Source organism: Lates calcarifer, linkage group LG11 (assembly GCF_001640805.2).
Source record: "Lates calcarifer isolate ASB-BC8 linkage group LG11, TLL_Latcal_v3, whole genome shotgun sequence".
In the NCBI taxonomy this organism is placed as follows: domain Eukaryota; kingdom Metazoa; phylum Chordata; class Actinopteri; family Centropomidae; genus Lates; species Lates calcarifer.
Window position 1 is genome coordinate 18,086,822 of NC_066843.1, and position 18,990 is coordinate 18,105,811.

Below are 18,990 nucleotides of genomic sequence, written 5' to 3' on the forward strand. Positions count from 1 at the left end.
AGTAGGTTAACTAGTTATGATGTGTTGTTTCAAAGCCTGGGGCTGGAGGAAAGTCAAGGACATCAGACGCGATGGATCTTACAAATATGGCTAAAAAGAAGGACAACGTGTCCTCACGACAGGAACAACATGTTTTGCAGTTGTTTTCTGGGAAAAGAGGAGGGTAAAGGACAGAATACACAGTAAATAAAAAATTCAGGGTTTTCAACACATTCTGTTGGTTTGGTTAGTCAACATAAGTATTTCATAATTCATTTATTATTTCCTCACTCAGAGGCATGGACACTCTGCAATTTGTATTCAGACTTTCAAACTGTGACAGATCTCATCTTAAATAACTGATTCCACAGTGGGCAGTGTAGAGACACTGAATATGACACAGGGGCACATAGTTTGATGAAACATGGCAGACAAGAAGCCTGCTGTCATATGAAGTGTAAAAGACAAATCAGAACTTCTTCTGTATATCCTGCACCTAAGACAACATACAGATGTCAAACTACGTACGTACAATAATTTGTTTAAAAAAAAGTTAAGTCTAAGTCTAATTTAAAAAGTCTTTCTAAAGTTTAGTAAACATATATTTTCTCTAAATAACTGGTCTTCAGTAAATGATTAACTTGTCTGTTTCAGCCAACAGGTCACCAGAAACAGCTTCTTTTCTTTCTGTAGCCTGACAGTCCTACACTCATTGTCCTTATTTCCTATTTCATCATGTCACCGCGCCCCTCTGCTGCTTATCTCTGTCTCACTGTGCTGTGATAAGTCTTTGGCCTTTACACTAATGGTCAAAAGTTTTAGAACGCCTCAGTTTGTCCAGCTGTTAAATTTACATAATTCAGTGTCTCAGTGTTTCTGAAATTAAAGCAGAGAACAAATAAACATCTGAACATATGATTGAATATTGTTTAGAAAGTTCATTTACTTCCATTGCTGCGGGAAAACTAATTACTTGATCTCTAAAAAAAGTTTTATTTTTACACTTTGCACCATTTAAGATTTTTAAGAGGTGAACTTATTAAATTTCAATAAAAACTGATTTAAAACTTTTAACTGGTACTGTATGTTCTGGTGCTGAGCAATATATCTTTCTTATCTCGTCAAGGTGCTTCTGATAGTTTTACAACACAGATGAACCAGTAAATCATCACACTGGCTGAGTCAACTGTTGTTTTATATCCTTTTCAATTAATGAGAGGAAAATGTCACGTGGCTCAGGTACTTTACTTTGACTTTTAAGGAAAGAACTTTTATTTGTAAGAGTGGTTGTCTATTCTAGTATCAGTGCTTGAAATACTCAAAAGGATTTATTACATTTTCACCTCTGCTATCTGATATATAAATCATGAAAACCAAATAAAGAAAATAGCAAAATGGTCGCTGTTAGTGATCTCTTCCCAGTCTGGGGCAGGTATTCAGTACGAGATAGCTGACATATCTGCATGACAGCATTTCAGAGATCAGCCAGGCTTGAGGCCTTAGTGTGAAGCTGTCAGCTTCCTGTTGAATCATTAACACTGAAAAAATGGGAGCACACAAGATTAACAAGAGTCATGTTTCACACAGATACACTGTACATCTGTCTGTTTTATTAAAAAGGTAAAATACTTGAACAATATATATAGGTCAAACAATTATCAAAACAAAAATCATTACATTTTAAGGTAGATGAATGTAAATGTGAGTAAATATTACAAGCACATACCATTTTATAAAAAACTACTAGAATATAAATAACAATGTATTATTAGAAAGATATTTCAGAGCCTTTCCAGGTTTTAACCTGTGCCATGACAGAGTTAAAGTGCATTACAGAAGTCTTTTTGAAATCACAGGCATACGTCACATAACTGTAGAAAAACAGACAAGGAATTCCAACCATGTGTCTAAAACAAGGAAAGTCTCAATAGGATTAAAAGTTGTAGTGCAATACAGAACATTACAGCATATCAGTATTATTTAAGTTAAATAGCAAAGGCCAAAAGTTGGATTTCTGAACTTCAGCCATAATCCAGTAAAACATTTCATCAAGCAAACTCTCCACATCTTTACTGTAGTGTGCCTGTCAGTGTGTGCTTCCTTTGCTCACCAGCATCTTAATGATGAAATATCTGAAGTCACTGACGCTCCTCTGAGCAGCTGCACTGTGGCAGTATCTTCCTCTTCACACATTACTGTCTTCATTCAGTGACTTGACTTTAATCTCTTTCTTTCACAAGCTTCTCATCAACGTTTCCCTTCAGGACTTGAGTCCGATGTGGGCCATCATCTGCTCATACACTGTCCACGCCATGGCAGCCATCATGGTCCTCCTTAGTGACCGAGGAACTGCCCCTCTGAAGAAGCCCTGGAGGCCATGTTCCTTAATGAGAGGACAAGAACAGGGGTCAGATATAATCATGTGTTGTACAGTTAAAACATCTGTCTGTTCTTGATATCCCAGAATAAAATGCAACTAAAAAACACAGCGATGCAGATGTTGACCTTCCATTTATGAATAGCACAATAATAAAAGCATCAAACATTTATGACCTGATAAACTGATTAAGTGAGGAGTGAGACAGTTACCATATAAATGTATCTGATAGCCTCTGCCGTCCTCAGCTGTGGATTCACCTGGACATGCGTTTTGACAACATCAGCAGGCTGAGTGATCAGTGAGGCCAACACCCCCGCCAGGATCCCACAGCTGAAGTTGGCCAGGGGGGCCGAGGGAGACGTGCTGATTTCTGGACGGAACATAGACAGTAGGTATTTAATTCAAATGGACGTTAAAGACAATTACATGTTTAGCTTGTGTTAGAATTTTAAAAGGTGCATCTTGTACACCAAGTCATTCTGCAACGCTCTGGGTCTAAACTTACCTTTTGGCAGCGTGGCCTTGGCCTGGCTGTAGAACATGACGTAGATACCAGAGAAGGGAACGTCTCTGAGGAGAGTGGCCATCAGGCCGGAGAACAGAGCTGCAGGACCCTCAGTCTGGCACACGCTGCGCAGAGCCCCGACCACACTCCTATAACTGTACCTGCCACACTGAAACACAGTGAGACAGGACATTTAGTTAAATTCAATACACACATAAAACACTGATCCAAATAAAGACAACAAATAAAACTAAAAACATATTGTGCAAGTCAAAAAATAACCTTAATGTAAGAGCAATAAAAACATGCTTTATGGCTGGCTCATACACTCTATACCAATTTATATTATGAAAAATGAAATATTGAGTCTGACTCATACTCATACTTTTATGTCTGTACATGCAGTTTAAAGTAGGAGCAGCTTATTTTGTGAAAATCAGCAGGATCAGTGATCTCTGCAGAAAGTAAACACATCTTTATATCTCCCCAAGTACAGATTTCTATTCTTATTGATCTACAGGAATGTAAAGTATTTGTTATAATTTTGTAAGAGTTTATAATAACTTATAATTTCATAACACAAAAATGAGATCACATCAAACCCAACATTCCAGTTTTTGGCTCAATTTGCTGGTAAATGCATGACGGTGGTATTTTGTTGTCGAAAAACTGATTTGTTTAACATAAACTACAAATTTTCCTGTTCATGTAGATAATATAACTACAAACAGTAGCTCTGTGGTCTGTTTTTAACCTCAAACCCCATTACTGGGTCCTAACCCATCCCACTGAACACACATCTAGTAGCAGAACTCAGTGCCCCATTAACCAACAGATGCACTGTGGCTGGTTGGTTTAAGTCTGTAATTTCCAACCAGGGGTACTTACATACTCTATGGGGTCCTCAGAGACCAGCAGGTAATGTGGGAAGACTATACATAAGCTTAACTAATTTGAAAAAGAAAATTTGCAAATTATTATTAAAAATATATCACATATTGAGTCAATAATGTCATCAACATCACGTGTTGTGATTCAGACGGAGTAAAAACTAATTAGAGAGTGAGCAGAGATGTCATGTTACAGAGAGGATCCCTTAGGAAACACACCTCCACACACCTCCACACACACACACACACACACACAAACACAACTGGCTGTCCTTACTTCAAAGCGTGTCTTGATGACAGTGACCGGCAGCATGAAAACCCCCGCCACTGTCCGGGCCCCGGCTCCCAGCAGCGCGGCCCCCATGGCCCCCGGCCTGTCATCCTGGAGGAAATGCTGCTTCAGAGAGTAGTAGGTGCTGAAGTAGATCCCCACACCTGGGATGGTCCGAACAAAGGACTGGAAGAGATGAGTGAGGAGGAGAGAGCAGAGTCAGAAAAGGGGAAATCTTATTCAGGGAATGTTGTTGGAATCTTATTTTGAATAAGACAGGGGAGTGGAGAAAATGTGTGGTTCTGAGGAGTAGAGAGTAGCATGGTGGTAGAATGGTGTGCTAACCGGTGAAACTCCTTTCCACAGTCCCAGCAGCTTCTCTGTCCGCACCACGCTCAGGAGCACTGTCACCATCCCCACTCTGCCTGAACTGAAAGAGGAACATTGAGATAAGCTGACAGGAGGGTGATCAATGCTAAATAATGAATACTGCTTTCATGTAGGACCCATGTGCTGCATGTGTGACACGAGGTTTAGCTGAGGCAAAACTTCTATTGTGTCCATTCTGTCAATAGAGCAGTTTGTGGAGGTCACAAAGCATGTGATCTAAGCTATTGATACTGGTAGCTGTGTGCGTATGTTCAGTGTACACAGACTCACCCAGGCTGCACGCCGCTCTGCAGCGTCTGCAGACGGGTCTTGATCAGGTCAAGGGGCTGGAAAAGCAGCGTGGAGCAGGTCCCACTGAGGGAGCCACACATGAAGGCTTTGATAGCTGGGTGAGCCTGGAGAGAGGAAAAGAGGGTAAAAAAAAAAAAGGCTTATCAGCATGTCAGAGTGATGTCAAGATGACCTGACCTCAAGTTGGTTAGAAAAGGCTGAATGACAAGAGTGTTCCCTCTGCTGAAACTAAAAAAAGGATGAAAAGAAAAACTCACCACTAACATTTAATATCAAGTAAACAAAACAAGTCACAATCGTTGTGATTGTAAAACTCACCAGTGACAGCTCCATAGTTCTTCAGGACACTGCTTAAGTTTTTTCAACACACTAAATCTGCTGTTTTTCTTCCCCTTGTCACTCTTTCACTCTGCTGGTGCTGCTGTCCACTCTGAAATGTTGCTAACGCAAATAACACCTAAAGAAAAGACAAGAAATGACAAGTCACAACCTGGCCTTTCAGTAATGGGGGTCAGTCCATTAAACTGATGGAGAATGTGCACACTCCTGCTGTCTGTGTCAGGCTGCTGATGACAGCACACACACCAGGCTAAATATACTGTCTGTCACCTGACTGACACTGTGCTCCTTATTTGCGAACACCCGACACAACACACAGCTATTCATTAACTAACCAGAGATCATCCTGCTACATATTAGGATGGATCTGGTGCATGACATCCCGCTGCATGTTCTTCATGTGAGTGTGAATGTGAACACATGAGGAACTAATGCAGTGTGTGTTTGTTGAAAGCATGATACACTGGGGTCTGGATGGGTTTGGGGTTTCAAAAGTCTGGTAACACAGTGCATCATCTTTTCTGTGTGATTATTTTTTGGTTTGTTGTCTCCTAACAGATGTTTCTGGGTTTGAATCCCACATATGTAGTTTTGGCTATAATCTAATAAAACTCCAGACTTTTTCAGACACCCTGCAGAGACACAGTGATAACACATGCATTCTGCTTCAACAAGTATGTAAAGGGTGTGAATAGTTCCGCAGACAAATTGCATTATGTTAACAACCTAATAGCTCCAATATAATTTGACAAAGATCAGGTGTGCCATATTATCTTGACGTGGTGTTCTTACTGGGCTACTGAACTGTTGCATAATGTAAAATCTACATGAGTTATTTTTAACTAACAAATCCAGATAAATAAACAGATAAATAAAACATTTGGTTTCTTCTGTAACTTACCCTCTATCACCCTCCCCTCTGCAGTGTGAGGAGACTGTTGCAGAGATTGATATCAAACGTCTGAATCCATTAAATGAATACACGGTAGGACACAGTAGAAGAAAACACAGAGGGATGCTTGACAGGCCGGTGGTTCTCTTCCTCCTACGACAGAGCAGCAGGTCCGCGCTTCACTCTTTTACTGCAGTGAAGTTCTCACTCTGTCGACATAAAACCCAGAATAAACCTCTATGAGGTCAAATATTTCCTCCAGACCGTAACAACCAGAGAACAGATAAACCCAGAGCCGCGCTGATAACCACACGACTGTGATGTACCATAAAAACTGATAAATGTCCTTTACACTGTTAACTTAAACCGGACCGGTTCCTGTTCGACGACGCGGCGTGTCGATAACTAGAAGTCCCGCCCACCCAGGAGCCGCTTGTTTCTGATTGGTTAACCAGCGCTATGACCGTGACGGGAACATTGAAAGCACTACCTAACTGACTACGTGACGGGTAACATACTGCAAGCTCATTTGGATCCAAAAATTAGTCCGCACCCTTTTAAAATCATAGTTTAGAGTTTACAATCAGTTTACTACACCCACAGATGGAAGGTATACTCAGGGTAACCTCTGTTTAAAATGTTTTCTCCGAAAAAACATGTAAATATCACAAACACCTTGAGCGTAAGGTTCACTTTAGGTGCACCTGAGCTCTCACAATAAAGACTAATAATGAAGACTGGATATAGTCCATTTCTAATGGATATCCAGTGATGTAGAGTATTAATAACCATATTCTCGCATGCAACAATTTACTTAAGTAATAGTAGTCAAGAGGTATAAATCAATGCACTTTTATCATAGATTATTGTTTTAATGTTACTGAAGACTTAATGTGTACGCAGCATTTTAGTGTTGTAACTGGTCGAGGTGGAGATCTTTTAAACCATCTAGTGTTGTACAGTTCATTTACACCATTTCTATCTATATTTGTAGTTCTACTGACAGAAAAATACTTTAGAGCTTTAAAAAAAGTTTCTGGTATGTCTACATCATCCTTGTTAGTCATTTTAGTCATGTGTTCAGTTTAAAGCTGCACTACAACAGAAACATAACATAAGGTACGGGAATACCAAAGACAGTTCTCACCCAAATCTCTCCATCCTTGTTTACTATATTTTACTCTACGGGAAACCGGTTCGGACCTGATTGATGGTCTACTAGTCCCCTCTGGAAAACCCCGACTGCCCTCTGCTGGTGACAAAGTATCATAAACAACAGGAGTCAGGGACTTCAAACCTGAGCCTCTCCAACCTGTAACCCCCGATATCTTGAGTTAAACCCTTGTAAATAAACATGCAGTATGAAATAAAGACACAGGTGTTCAACATGTAGCAGTTTAGAAAGCCTCTTTAATTGCAATAATACCAACATTTCACAACATGATTTCCATTCCAGAGGTGCAGACAGACAAACATTACAAAAGAATTGAGGAGATGCAGTTTTTTTTCTTTCTTTTTTGGATTTCCTTTGTTTTTAAGTGTGAAAGGTGTGATCCTTTTCATTGTGAACTATTATTCTTTAAGTAACACATTCCTCTCACTTCCCAGCAGTGTGAGCCAAAAGCCACCCCGAGCACAGCCTGTGAGGGGTTTGTATCTATAGAACTGTTTGTCCAAAACATCTACTCAACAGCTGGCAACATGTCAACTCTGCATGTCTATATGAAGCCCTATAGGCCCGTGAGAGCATGGTGTACATAGGTCAGAGTAACAAAGTACGTTCCTGCCTCCTGAATCTGCCTTTGGTTTGTTACAACCTCAGCTACTCCTCCCTCAACAAGCTGTGCCCTGAGAATACAGTGTGTGCTGTGAGTATTAAACTACCCCACCACCCCATTTATACTTTACCCTGAACATTAACAAAAACACTGATAGTGATAAAAATAAAAATCAATGCATGTCCAGAAAAAAGCCAACAACCCTGCCCAGTAGAATTCAGCTGCATTTAAGGCCTTAGTGTGTGTTGGCAGTCTGTGCGCTTGCTGAAATGAGCATGTGCATCAGTCTTTCCAAAACTTCCAAGCTTCTCTGTCATTGTGTCAACGACACACACAAATGCAGTTGTTTATGATGTTTAGGCTAAAGTGTTTTTTTTCCATGTCAGTGCAAAATTAAGATATTTCGGCACAGTCACAATAAAATGACTTCAATATGCATCAATAAGTTTCCAATTGTCGCTTGAAATCTGCCTCAAATTTTACTTTCCACATGAAATGTGTGTATCAAATTATTAAGCCCAAAAGCGTAGTCACAAGTGCTAACTGCAGCTAAATTGATAGAATACATTTCAGCATATAAACCTTCATTATAAACTGAGGCGAGAGCGCGAGCGTAATAAACATGAAGCATGTCCATTCTTAACCATTATAAAAACTTCTGCATAAAATACAATTCTATAGATTGAGATATTACTTTGGTCCCCTTCCAGTAATCGGTCTTCATTTTATGTATACTTCTTTCTTTGTTTTCTCTTTCTTCAATTAGAAAAATAGATCCTAAATCAGGACTATCATAACTGGAATGTTTCCTTATAAAAATATCATTTTATTTTTTTTATTTTTCCCAGAGAATGAAAAATGAAGCAAAAAGAAAAAATTTGGCCCAAAAAAATAAGGTGTGTGTTTGTCAGCATGGTGATTGTCCGAGTTTACTGGCTTCTGTGTGTGAAAATGTGTTAAGAATGCATAGATTGTCAATGTTAAAGAGATCAGACTGTCACAGGTTTGCGTTTGTCTGTTCAGCAGGTACAGTAATGTGTGCTCATGTGTATTTGGGTTTGTCTATTTGTGATGCAGTTCTACGTAGTCAAGTGGCACGGTGGCTGTTCATTCAGGCTTGGGCTCGGGGGTCTCGCTCTTGGGCTCGCCCTCCTCGTCGCTCTCGATGCCGGAGCGGGGAACAGTGCGGCGCACGGTGAAGGGGAGGTCACCACGCCTAAAGCAGAGCAGAGGAAAACAGTGAGTGAGCAGACAATGCTTAAGATAATATCATAGCACATTCAGGGAGCACTATCTTGCAATTAGTTATACTCATTCCAAACTGACCTGTACTCAGAACTGTACAACTTAAACAATCTGACAAGACTGAAAACAGCTGAATCTGTGCAGAAAACTGGATAAAATACATCTCTACAGTCCGTCTGCTCACCTGAGCTTGTTCTTGAGGGTGGTGACTTCACGGTTCATGGCGTCTGCCGACTCTGTGGCATCCTCCAGCTCTCTCTGCAGTTTCCTGCGGTTGGCATTGGCTCTCTGAGCCTCTTCCTCAGCCTCCTCCAGCTGACGCTTCAGCTGCTTCATGCGAGAGTTCAACTTGTCGACCTAAGAATTTAACACAGTTACGTTAGATTTTCAAAAAGGTGCTGATATCTGCTCTCATACAATTTTATATGATCGCGTTTAAATCACCACTTTGAGCTCCAAAGCTTATTGTGGCGCCTGAACAGTGTTTCACTTACATCATGCTTTCTACATAAACATTACACTGATAACACTCAGGAAAGCTGGAATACTCCTTCTCCTGTGACGATTACAAATTTGACTATGGTGATGGAAAATCTCTGACCTGGTCCTTGTACTGCTCTGTGTTGCGTCTCTCGTCATCCACCTGCAGGATGACCTCCTTCAGCTTCTTCTCTGTGCGTCTCACAAGCTTGGTGGCAGCCTGCCTCTCCCTGAGTCAACAGAACAACACTGATCAGGCAAAAGTCATAACAAAACATGTCATGTTGTAGGCCAGTGGTGATCGAAGTATTCAGATCCCACAGTGAAGTAAAAGTAGTTACAGTTCTTGAGTAAATGTACATAGATTCCACCACCAGTGAACAATCAGACTTTTTCAAGCGTTCATTAAACATCACCTCTTTGACTTATTTAAGTGTATATATCGTGAAGCAAATGTGCAATTTCTAGTCAGTTAGCTCTCATTTTTATGGATGGAGTTTTCACCTGGTCTCCATGTCCAGCTGCTCCTCCAGCTGAGCAATCTTGGCCTCCAGGGCAGCCATGTTGGCCTTGTACTTGGACTTGACTGTTCCCTCCAGCTCCTGCAGCTTCAGTTTCAGCTCCTTGTTCTGACGCTCCAGCTGGGCACGAGCTCCTTCCACACGCTGAGAGGAACTGCGCTCTGCTGTCAGCTCCACATTCATCTGGTCAGACTAAACAAACGGGGCAGGCACTCGGTCAGTTCGGACTGAGCACTCGGTTCAACGGATATGTTGAGTCAATATTTATTTGAGCCTACAAACCTGCAGCATTGCTTTCTTCAGCCTGTCGTTGGTCAGCTCAGTGTTGCACTGCTCCTCCTCCAGCTCTTCCTCCAGCTGAGCGATACGAGCCTCCAGTCGTCTCCTCTCCTCTGCAACCTGAGCACTGAGGGGTGGATAGAAGAAAGGTGGGAGGGAGAAGGGAGATGAAAAGACACAGGGTGGGATATGGAACACGTGTGGGTGAGCAAAAAGTACTGCACAGCTGACAGTTTTGTCATATTACTGAGAACAGAAGGATGTCTTACTTCTTGCTGGCCTGGTTATTAATCTCATCCTGCAGCTCGTCTCTCTCCTGCTGGGCCTGTCTCTTCACTCTCTCTGCAGCTGCCAGCTCCTGAACAGGGATGAATCAGCAAAGAGCAGTTAATTTACGTGTGCAAGACAGTTCATATCACGTTGATAAATTCAAGGATGCTTGTCTCAAGAAAGGGAGGGGTGTAGAAAAGAGCGTATGTGCATGCCGACCTCCTGCATCTGGATCATGTCGGCCTCCATGCCCTTCAGCTTCTTCTCAGTCTCCTTGCTCTGGGCGAGGATCTCCTCTCTGGACATGCGAGTGTCATCCAGCTCGCGGACAAGGTCCTTCATCTGGGCCTGAGCAGGGAAAAAAAAAACAACTGAGTTAGAGGAAACCCGGGAACAAAGAACACACTTAGCTGATGTAGACAGTGGATGATTTGTTTTCTTTAACATTTTACAACAACCAACTCACTTGGAGTTTCTTCAGCTGTTTCAGGGCCTCGTCGCGGTTCTTGTTGGCCATGTCAATGCCTGCCTCCAGCTCCTTCAGGTCCAGCTCCAGCTTCTTGCGTGCGGCCACGGCTGCAGAACGCTGCTTCCTCTCATCCTCCAGCTCCATCTCCATCTCCCGCACCTGAAGGACAAACAATGGATTTCAGCCTTATCCCATACAACAAATTGCACTTGTACACTTCCACCCAATTTCCCACAGGCAACAGTTAACATGTTTAAGAGTGGGTTCCATCAGTACCTGTTTGACCAGAGCTCTCTTCTTCTCCTCGCCCATCTCGTCACGCCCTGCCAGGTCTCTCTCATACTGGGCCTTCATGGCCTGCATGTTGACCTCCAGGCGCAGCTTGGCGTCCTCTGTGGCCTGGAGCTCATCCTCCAGCTCCTCCAGCTGAGTCTTCATCTCTTCTAGCTGTTGCTCCATTGCACGTTTGGCCTTCTCCAGCTCGTGGACCTGTACAACAGGGAAGAGGATTTGTGATGAGGACAAAGGTAGGAGCAGACCACGGAGGCACAAACACACCTCTGCAAACATGTTTTCCAGACTTACATTCTTTCCGACATCATCCTTAGAGGATACCAGGTCCTCCATTTCAGCCCGCAGCAGTTTGTTGTTGCGGTCCAGTTCTTCCTTTATGTCCATCAGAGACTCCAGCTCGCGGGTTAGAGCCAGTGCACGGGTTTCCTTCTCACGGGCCTCAGCCTCAGCTCGGTCGCGCTCCTCTGCATAGCGGGCGGAGATGTTCTTCTCCTCTGCCAGCATCTAGAGAAAGTCAGGGCAAAGTGTTTAATGTTGGCCAAATGAAGACACATATGTGATGGATCCACCCCCAAAATCTAATCCTAAAAAAACCCCATTGCACTGTATTTACATTATATACACTGTCTGACCTGGTCAAACTTCTTCTGCTTCTTCTCCAGGTTGGAGACGATCTGTCGGAGGTGGTCCTGGTCTACCAGCAGGTCATCCAACTCTTGCTGGAGACGAGTCTTGGTCTTGTCCATCTTATCATAGGCAGCACACTTCTCCTCCAGACGCTGGTTTACTGCCTCCAGGTCCCTTTGAAGCCTCTTCTTTCCCTCCTCAGCAGTCTCCAGACAGCCTGCGTCCTGCTCGACCTTCTTCCTCATCTCAGCAAGCTGTGCGGAAAAGAAGTGGTGTCGCTCAAACATTCAATGCTTTGAGGTAGATGTGAGCTTCATAAAATACCTTAGATAAAGTAGCAATACTTAAAATTAAGTCTTTAGGTAGAAGCCAGTGAAAGTTTCTATGCTGCTGATCTAAATGAGCATAAGGGTCATGTGTTTTACCTGAGCCTGCACTGTTTGAAGCTGCTTCTCTACGTTCCTCTTGCCTTCTTCTTCCTCCTCCAGCTGTTCTTTCAGGTTGTTCTGTTCATCCTCCAGCTGGCGCAGACGTGTGCCCAGTGACAGTTTCTGGCGTGTCTCTTCCTGAAGTAGCTCCTGTTGTTAACATGGAAATGTAAAGCTGAATTATAAGATGTAGGCCATTTGATTAAGTAACATGACATTTGTACACATCTTAAAACATGTCTTTACAATTTATAAAAGGAGAAAAAAAAAATTTTTGGATAAAAGAAAAAATAGCATGGCATAATTTTGCAGCAAAGATTTTGATCCTAAACAAAGTAAAGTGATGGCTCTGTAGACTACCACTGTTTTCTTTGATTTAAGAAAAGAGCTGCATGCTCATTCCAACTGACTAATCCAGCTACGGTACAATTGCCTCAAGCACATATAAATGGATCATATATTTTTGATCAATTTGCTTTTTTTTAATTGATAGTTGAAATTAGAGATATGAGCAAAAAAGACATTTGATAAAATGGTTAGAAACTGTTGTATAAACAGCATGTCTGGTCTGTGTACCTGAACATCCTGCAGCTGGGACTCCACAGCAGAGCAGTCTTTGGCTGCCTTGATGGATTTGCCCTCAACCTCACTGAGCACACCGCTTACATTATCCAGCTCAGCCTGTGGACAAAGCACAATAAATGAACCACTGAACAGAAAAACTAATCACACCTACTGCTTGATTTGTGTGAACATAATAACAGTCAGCTTTGATTCAGCACAGAATGCAGTAAACGAAAGTGTAACAGTTCCTAAAACATAAAGACGAAGAATCTTGCTAAGTCACATCAGACAAATGAGAGCTGTACCTGCACTTTGGAGAGTTTCTCGGCCAGCTCCGCCCTCTGGCGCTCGCTCTCTGAATGTTTGAGCTGCAGCTCCTGGACCTGTGCTTCAGCCTTCTTCCTGCGATGCTCGGATTCTCCTTTACCCTGCATCAGCGTCTGCAGCTCAATGGCCAGCTCGTTCCTCTCTGACTCTAGAGCCTGCTTTGCCTTCTCCATCGATACTTTGTTCTGCAGGGAAGGACACAAACATTAATGGTTGAAAAACCACTGTCCGTTAAGGTAAAATGAAAAAGAAAAATGTTAGGCGGATTAACGCTCCGATGTTATTTACCCTCTTCGCCTGCTCCAGCTGCTCATTGAGCTCATCGAAGGCCTGACTGTGTTTATGTCTCATCTCAACCAGCTGCTGTTCATGGACTTTGGCCTCTTCTTCCAGAGTCTTTTTAAGCTGTGCCACCTCAGTCTCACGCTTGGTCCTGAGAAAGCAAAGCAGAGGCTAATCTGCTTGTGTCAAGATGTGGGACCCAAATATCATGGAACACGACAGGTAAATACAGTATCTAACTGCTGCAGCTAAGAACCATATCTCTACCTGAGTTCTTGCTGGGCAGCGGTGGAGTCCAGAGTGTCCTCCAGCTCAGTCTTGAGGGCCTCCAGCTCTTCTCCCAGGTCCCTGCGGTGTTTTTCTGCCTTAGTGCGAGCCTGCCTCTCCAGCTCTAAATCCTCCTGTAGCTCAGAGAGCTGAGCCTCCATCTCACGGATCTTTTTCTGGGCCAGGTTCTTCTGCGCTGCCTCCTCCTCGATCCTTAAGAGAGAAACAGGTCAGCAAAAATGAGTAAATGGAGCAGAAGCTGAGGAATCTTTATAAATCTCTCACCCATCCTTCATCTGTTTGAATAAAATAATCTTGATACTACTACTGGCTGATAAACTGAGTACTGAGCCACAAAAGCAAACAGTAACTCAAAACAATGAGCTGTGAAGTCCACACAGACCTGGCCAGAGCTGCCTGGAGTTCCTCCTCCTTCTTGGCTAGTTGGGCACGGAGCTCAGCAATCTGGGCCTGCAGCTCGGCAATCTGGTCATGTATCTCGGTGAAGTCACCCTCAAGCTTGCGTCGGTTCTTTTCAAGCTCCTGTCGCTGCTTCTCCTCCCTGCGCAGGCGGTCTGACAGAGAAAAAGAACCAATGTCAAATTATGGGCAGAAAAAAAAAGATGTTAAAAGTTGTAAACTATGATAATATCTTGTTGTGTTTAGACTCAGTGTAGGGCCACTTCAGTTCTTACCCTCCAGGTCTGTGATCATGGCCTCGTGTTTGGTCTTGAGTTTCTGCAGGCTCTTGGATTTCTCCTCCTCTTCTGCCAGGTTGGTGGTGAACTCCGAGATCCTCTCCTCCAGCAGCTTCTTCTCCTGTATTCACAAACACAGTAAAGATGAGTTTAGTAAGAGAAGACACACTCATTTGTTATTTGGAGGAACAAATTAGAAGTGACCAATCACAATGATTCTAGTTCTTTCAATCCTGACCTTGTTCAGTTTGTTGTTCTGGTCATCTAGAACCATAACATCATCCTCGATCTTCTTCATCTTGGCCTCCAGGGTGACCTTCTCCAGCTGGAGCTTCTGTCTGGCTGCCTCCTCCTCATCCAGCTGCTGCTCCAGGTCCTGTTTACAGAGAAGTGGCACAAGGGTTGGCAAGTCAAATCAAACATGAAGTACTGTTGTTTACAGTACATATGTATCTAAATGAATAGGTGGAGAGTGAGTGAACTTTCTCTACTTACTGCAATATTTTGCTGCATCTTCTTTTTCTCTGTTGTCAGCTGAGAGGCACGCTCTTCCTCCTCCTCCACACGGGCCTCCAGGTCATGGAGGATCTCCTCCAGCTCCTGCTTCCTGGCAGCCAGGCGGGCTCTCATCTCCTCAGCCTCGGCACAGAGCTCGGTTTCTGCTTGAAGCTGCTCCTGCAGGGCCATTTTCTCAGCACTCAGCTGCAAGCAGAGCAAAAAGATGACTTTAATATTGGGCATGGTTAACTTAAACAAAGCATCCTCCTTTGTTATCTATCTATGAAAATGATATTGAGGTACAGTGTGCTTGTTGTATATTTCATGTTACCTGCTGTTGTTTCTCCTCCATCTCCTGGAGCTGCTGCTCAGCATACAGATGCTTCTCCTTCACTTTATTCAGTTCTTCATCCTTGGCCTGCATCTCCTCCTCCTGCCTGCTGACTTGCAGCAGAGGCTTCACCTGAGGACAAAATGGTGGATGTAGGGAGGAGTTAGAAAAAAAAACAATGAGGAAAAACAAGCAAGGATATGAAAAAATTCAGTAAGCAGAATGTTGGCTAAGATGTTAGCTGATGAGTTTCACCTTGGTGAAGAGCCTCCACCACTGCCAGTTCCTGAGTTTAAGATACGCGGCACAGTTCCTCTGGATCACCTTCATTGCAGTGAGCTGCTGCTGCCTCTTGGCAAAAGCCCTGCAAAGCAATATCAGTCAGTCACATTTTATATTACTGTGTAATTCAAACCAACAAATCTTAAGACAAGAAATACCCTTATATTTTATTATATCAATGAACAAATTATTTCATTTAAGTCAGCCGCACATTAACAAGGATTCTGATGTTGAGTATGCTTAAATTTTGTCACTCAATTTATGCCCCACACTGTTTTATCAGAGGCTACTGAACCGGATCCTGATACCAGTTCAGTCAAAGAATATGGTGATTCTTACTTGCGGGCCACGTAACCTCTGCACCAGGCCTGGAAACTGATGATGATGTCTGTGATCTTCATGTCTCTCTCCTCCTCCAGGTGAGCGAGGACACCTGCTCTGAAGAAAACTTTACTCTGGCCAATGCGGTAGAGGTTTGGATCCAGCTCCAGGCTTTTGATCTATCAGGACAGGAAATGCACTGATCAATCCCACTATAGAGTGATCGGTTTGTATTTTCATGAACTAGATATCGTGGAGTTTAGCTAGAATTTTGTAGATGCCTTACCATGAGCACACAGGCCTGCTTTCCATCCATAAAGCCCTTGGGGATGGCGTTGGGAGTGAGGATTTCATACCTGTGGAGGGGCAGATGAAAAGAATTAGTGTTTTCTTACACATTCCTGCATGACAATAATAAGATGCAATGGGAACACTGTTACTGTTCCGTCACCTCTGTCTGAACTCCTGGAAGACGATGCGGTTGGGGAAGCCCTGTCTGCAGATACGGATCCCCTCCAGCACACCATTACACCTCAGCTGGTCCAGAACCAGGTGGGGGTCCAGTTTACCAGCCTGGTGAGGAGGAACATTTGTTGATCAGTAATTTGACAAAACAGAGAAACAAATGGTTCTATTCTGCAGAGTGGATTTTGCAGCTGAAGCTCAAGGAACCACAGAATCAGAGAACTAAACTCAGGAACTAAAAGTCCCCTTTGCACGTTAAGGTTTGTGTTATCGACCACTTTTAAAGACATGTGAAGACTAGGCAACTTAGGCACTGCATTTAGTGCATGGGTCCTTTGTTTGAAACACAGGTTTAGTTTAGAGTTCCTCAAAAGGTTCTTGGTCCCCTGGGAAAGTTCCTGTGGTGGAAATGATGCAAATGAAATTTCTCTAGTACCTTTTTCTCGTGGTTGGGGATGATGCAGCGAACAAAGTTTGGGTTTGTGTTCCTCAAAGTGGCCATGAGCTTGGACAGCTGCTCCTTGTACAGCTGGCCCACTGTGCGGAACATGCCCTTACGGGTCTTAAAGGCACCGGGCATCTCGGACATGCCAGACACTTTATCCAGACCCACAATGCGGTCCACTGAAAGAGGGGGAGAAAAAAAAAAAAGAAAAAAGACAGAAACAGAGAGGGGAACGACATTATGTAAGCAGCAAGCGGAGTTTGATTCAAAAATTTAAATATCTAAACAGGCAAACTCAAACCAAATGCATGTCACAAGGAGCAATGAATATGACCATTGTCTCTCCACTTCCTCTTGGTAAACAGGCACCAGGAGAGAGTAGAGATGGGACCAGTGAAACACCACACAAACAGAGTAAATGTGAAGGGAGAAAGAAATCAGGAGGAGGATGACAGAGGGGAGTCACAAGAAGGCAGTGAAGTGTGGACAGATTACACACCATGATGAGAAAATACTCAATACTCAGTGCAATGAGTGAAGGGGGTTTGTCAACCAGTAACACCTACTGTTTGTAGTTCTGAGTGAAAACTATGTGTGATGGTTCACTTAAATATGTATATGTGTCAGAGTGGTGACAAACTGCTTGCAGTGGGCATGTATCTATGTTCGTGGTGACAAAAAAACCAAACCAAACCCATGCAGTATATACCCATCGCTGCAGTACCCATGACCAACACCAGGAGTCCCCAAACAACACTATTACACAGAGGGAGAGAAGGAGAGTTCAATGACAGAGCAACAAGTGGTAAGGTGACCAAAACGCTTTGTTACTGAACACAGAACGTGTTAAAGACAAAGAAGTAACCGATTAAATTTCCTGGCATCTTTGGAAAGATAATTTTAGGAGAAAAAGGAAGACAGAGAGGATTTCATGGTGTAAACAAGCATGTTTCAACAGACAACAGGAGAAAGAGGGAACAACTAAATACATGAAAAAGAAACCTCATCACCTGAGTCTGAGTGTAGAATAGGAAAACGCTGATAAAAATAGGCTCTCTGACAATTCTGTACCTCTGAGGCCCAGTAAAAGAAAAAGATGACAGACAAAACAGGGCCGCACAGAGGAAGAAATGGATGGAAACAACAAATTGGATTTGAGAAGGTGAAAACAAAGGTCCACACACCAGACAGTAAAAGAGAAAGAAAGCACGATGAAATGCAAAACAGCAACAGGAAGTCAACGTGAAATATATTCCCACATAAAACACCACCTCTGAGAGAAACAGTGATTCCTGCTACTGTAACATCTGCCTCAACTCACCGTCCTTCCAGAGCTCAGAGACAAACTTGTCGGTGGACTGGTTGAGCAGTGTAGCCACGTTGTCATTCAAGGGGTCCATGTTCTTCATCAGCCACTCGTCTGCCTTGTAGTCCACCTGAGGGGTGATATTAGGCAGGAATAAAGATGTTTGAGAACTAGACAAAAGCATGACCGAAAAGGCAAGTTCATGTCTAAACCAGGAGGAAAGTTATTACAAATTAGGTCTGAGAAATCCATTAATAAGAATGGATTATAATTAACTCTGCAGGTTTACCTTGCCGGCATAGTGGATGATACAGAAGTCAGCCTCATCCTTCAGTTTCTTTGGTTTAAAGAACTTGGGGTGTGTGCCCTGCTCCTGCAGCACCTTCTCCACAAAGCTCTTGTCTGTGGCCTTGGGGAACCAGCACTCCTCATCCAGAAGAGCCAGAATACCAGGGGGACTGGCCTGGAAACAGAGGGAGAGAGGAGATCTTAATGCATGAAACAGAAAATGCTTAATATGTAAGATGTAAAATCTTCAAGTACAGCAAGAACAGCAGTGTTGGATTAGACATAAAGAAGACATAATGCTTTGTCAAATAAAGAGACAAAATCTTGAAAGGCGAGTAAAATCAGCAAACTAACAGGTTTCTCAATGAGGTCGATGCAGGGCTGCAGGTCGAGGCCGAAGTCGATGAAGCTCCACTCGATGCCCTCCCTCTGGTACTCCTCCTGCTCCAGGATGAACATGGTGTGGTTGAAGAGCTGCTGCAGCTTCTCATTGGTGTAGTTGATACAAAGCTGCTCAAATGAGTTGCAGCTGGAAGGACAAGAAAAAAAAACATTTCAGAACACCACTGATCACCAGTACAAACACAA

The 18,990-nt window shown here is 43.1% G+C and overlaps 2 protein-coding genes across 3 annotated transcripts in view; both read right to left on the reverse strand.

Moving 5' to 3' along the window:
- Positions 1 to 1,569: 1,569 nt before the first annotated feature.
- LOC108898625 (mitochondrial glycine transporter A) lies at positions 1,570 to 6,309 on the reverse strand. 2 transcript variants are annotated; one of them, XM_018698557.2, is made up of 8 exons: positions 5,947 to 6,309; positions 5,025 to 5,163; positions 4,686 to 4,810; positions 4,371 to 4,455; positions 4,032 to 4,211; positions 2,865 to 3,033; positions 2,569 to 2,729; positions 1,570 to 2,362 (listed from the first exon to the last, which is right to left on the reverse strand). In XM_018698557.2, the coding sequence occupies exons 2-8, from the start codon at positions 5,037 to 5,039 to the stop codon at positions 2,240 to 2,242; spliced, it is 858 nt and encodes a 285-aa protein (XP_018554073.1). In that variant the 5' UTR covers positions 5,040 to 5,163; positions 5,947 to 6,309; the 3' UTR covers positions 1,570 to 2,239. The 2 variants fall into 2 exon arrangements, with proteins under 2 accessions (XP_018554073.1, XP_018554074.1); XM_018698558.2 differs by lacking the exon at positions 5,947 to 6,309 and having other exon boundaries at positions 5,025 to 5,290.
- Positions 6,310 to 7,327: 1,018 nt separating this feature from the next.
- The window catches only part of LOC108898624 (myosin-9), a 30,342-nt gene continuing 18,679 nt past the window's right edge, over positions 7,328 to 18,990 (reverse strand). Inside the window, 29 exon segments of the mRNA XM_018698556.2 lie at positions 7,328 to 8,931; positions 9,145 to 9,317; positions 9,562 to 9,670; positions 9,945 to 10,153; positions 10,244 to 10,367; positions 10,510 to 10,598; positions 10,730 to 10,858; positions 10,977 to 11,138; positions 11,256 to 11,468; positions 11,565 to 11,777; positions 11,906 to 12,154; positions 12,326 to 12,478; positions 12,905 to 13,009; positions 13,198 to 13,404; positions 13,508 to 13,652; positions 13,769 to 13,981; positions 14,172 to 14,343; positions 14,464 to 14,587; positions 14,705 to 14,842; positions 14,962 to 15,168; positions 15,296 to 15,427; positions 15,551 to 15,659; positions 15,917 to 16,077; positions 16,185 to 16,254; positions 16,350 to 16,471; positions 16,800 to 16,987; positions 18,130 to 18,244; positions 18,404 to 18,577; positions 18,757 to 18,928. Coding sequence (XP_018554072.1) covers positions 8,823 to 8,931; positions 9,145 to 9,317; positions 9,562 to 9,670; positions 9,945 to 10,153; positions 10,244 to 10,367; positions 10,510 to 10,598; positions 10,730 to 10,858; positions 10,977 to 11,138; positions 11,256 to 11,468; positions 11,565 to 11,777; positions 11,906 to 12,154; positions 12,326 to 12,478; positions 12,905 to 13,009; positions 13,198 to 13,404; positions 13,508 to 13,652; positions 13,769 to 13,981; positions 14,172 to 14,343; positions 14,464 to 14,587; positions 14,705 to 14,842; positions 14,962 to 15,168; positions 15,296 to 15,427; positions 15,551 to 15,659; positions 15,917 to 16,077; positions 16,185 to 16,254; positions 16,350 to 16,471; positions 16,800 to 16,987; positions 18,130 to 18,244; positions 18,404 to 18,577; positions 18,757 to 18,928 — 4,486 coding nt within the window. The 3' untranslated portion in view covers positions 7,328 to 8,822.

Bases quoted from the DNA above. Each gene is read 5' to 3' on its own strand.
- LOC108898625 (XM_018698557.2), bottom strand. The intron at 4,212-4,370 runs GTTAGCACACCA...CATCTCTTCCAG, and splicing joins TGTGGAAAGGAGTTTCACCG to TCCTTTGTTCGGACCATCCC. The intron at 2,363-2,568 runs GTAACTGTCTCA...CCTCTCATTAAG, and splicing joins CTATCAGATACATTTATATG to GAACATGGCCTCCAGGGCTT.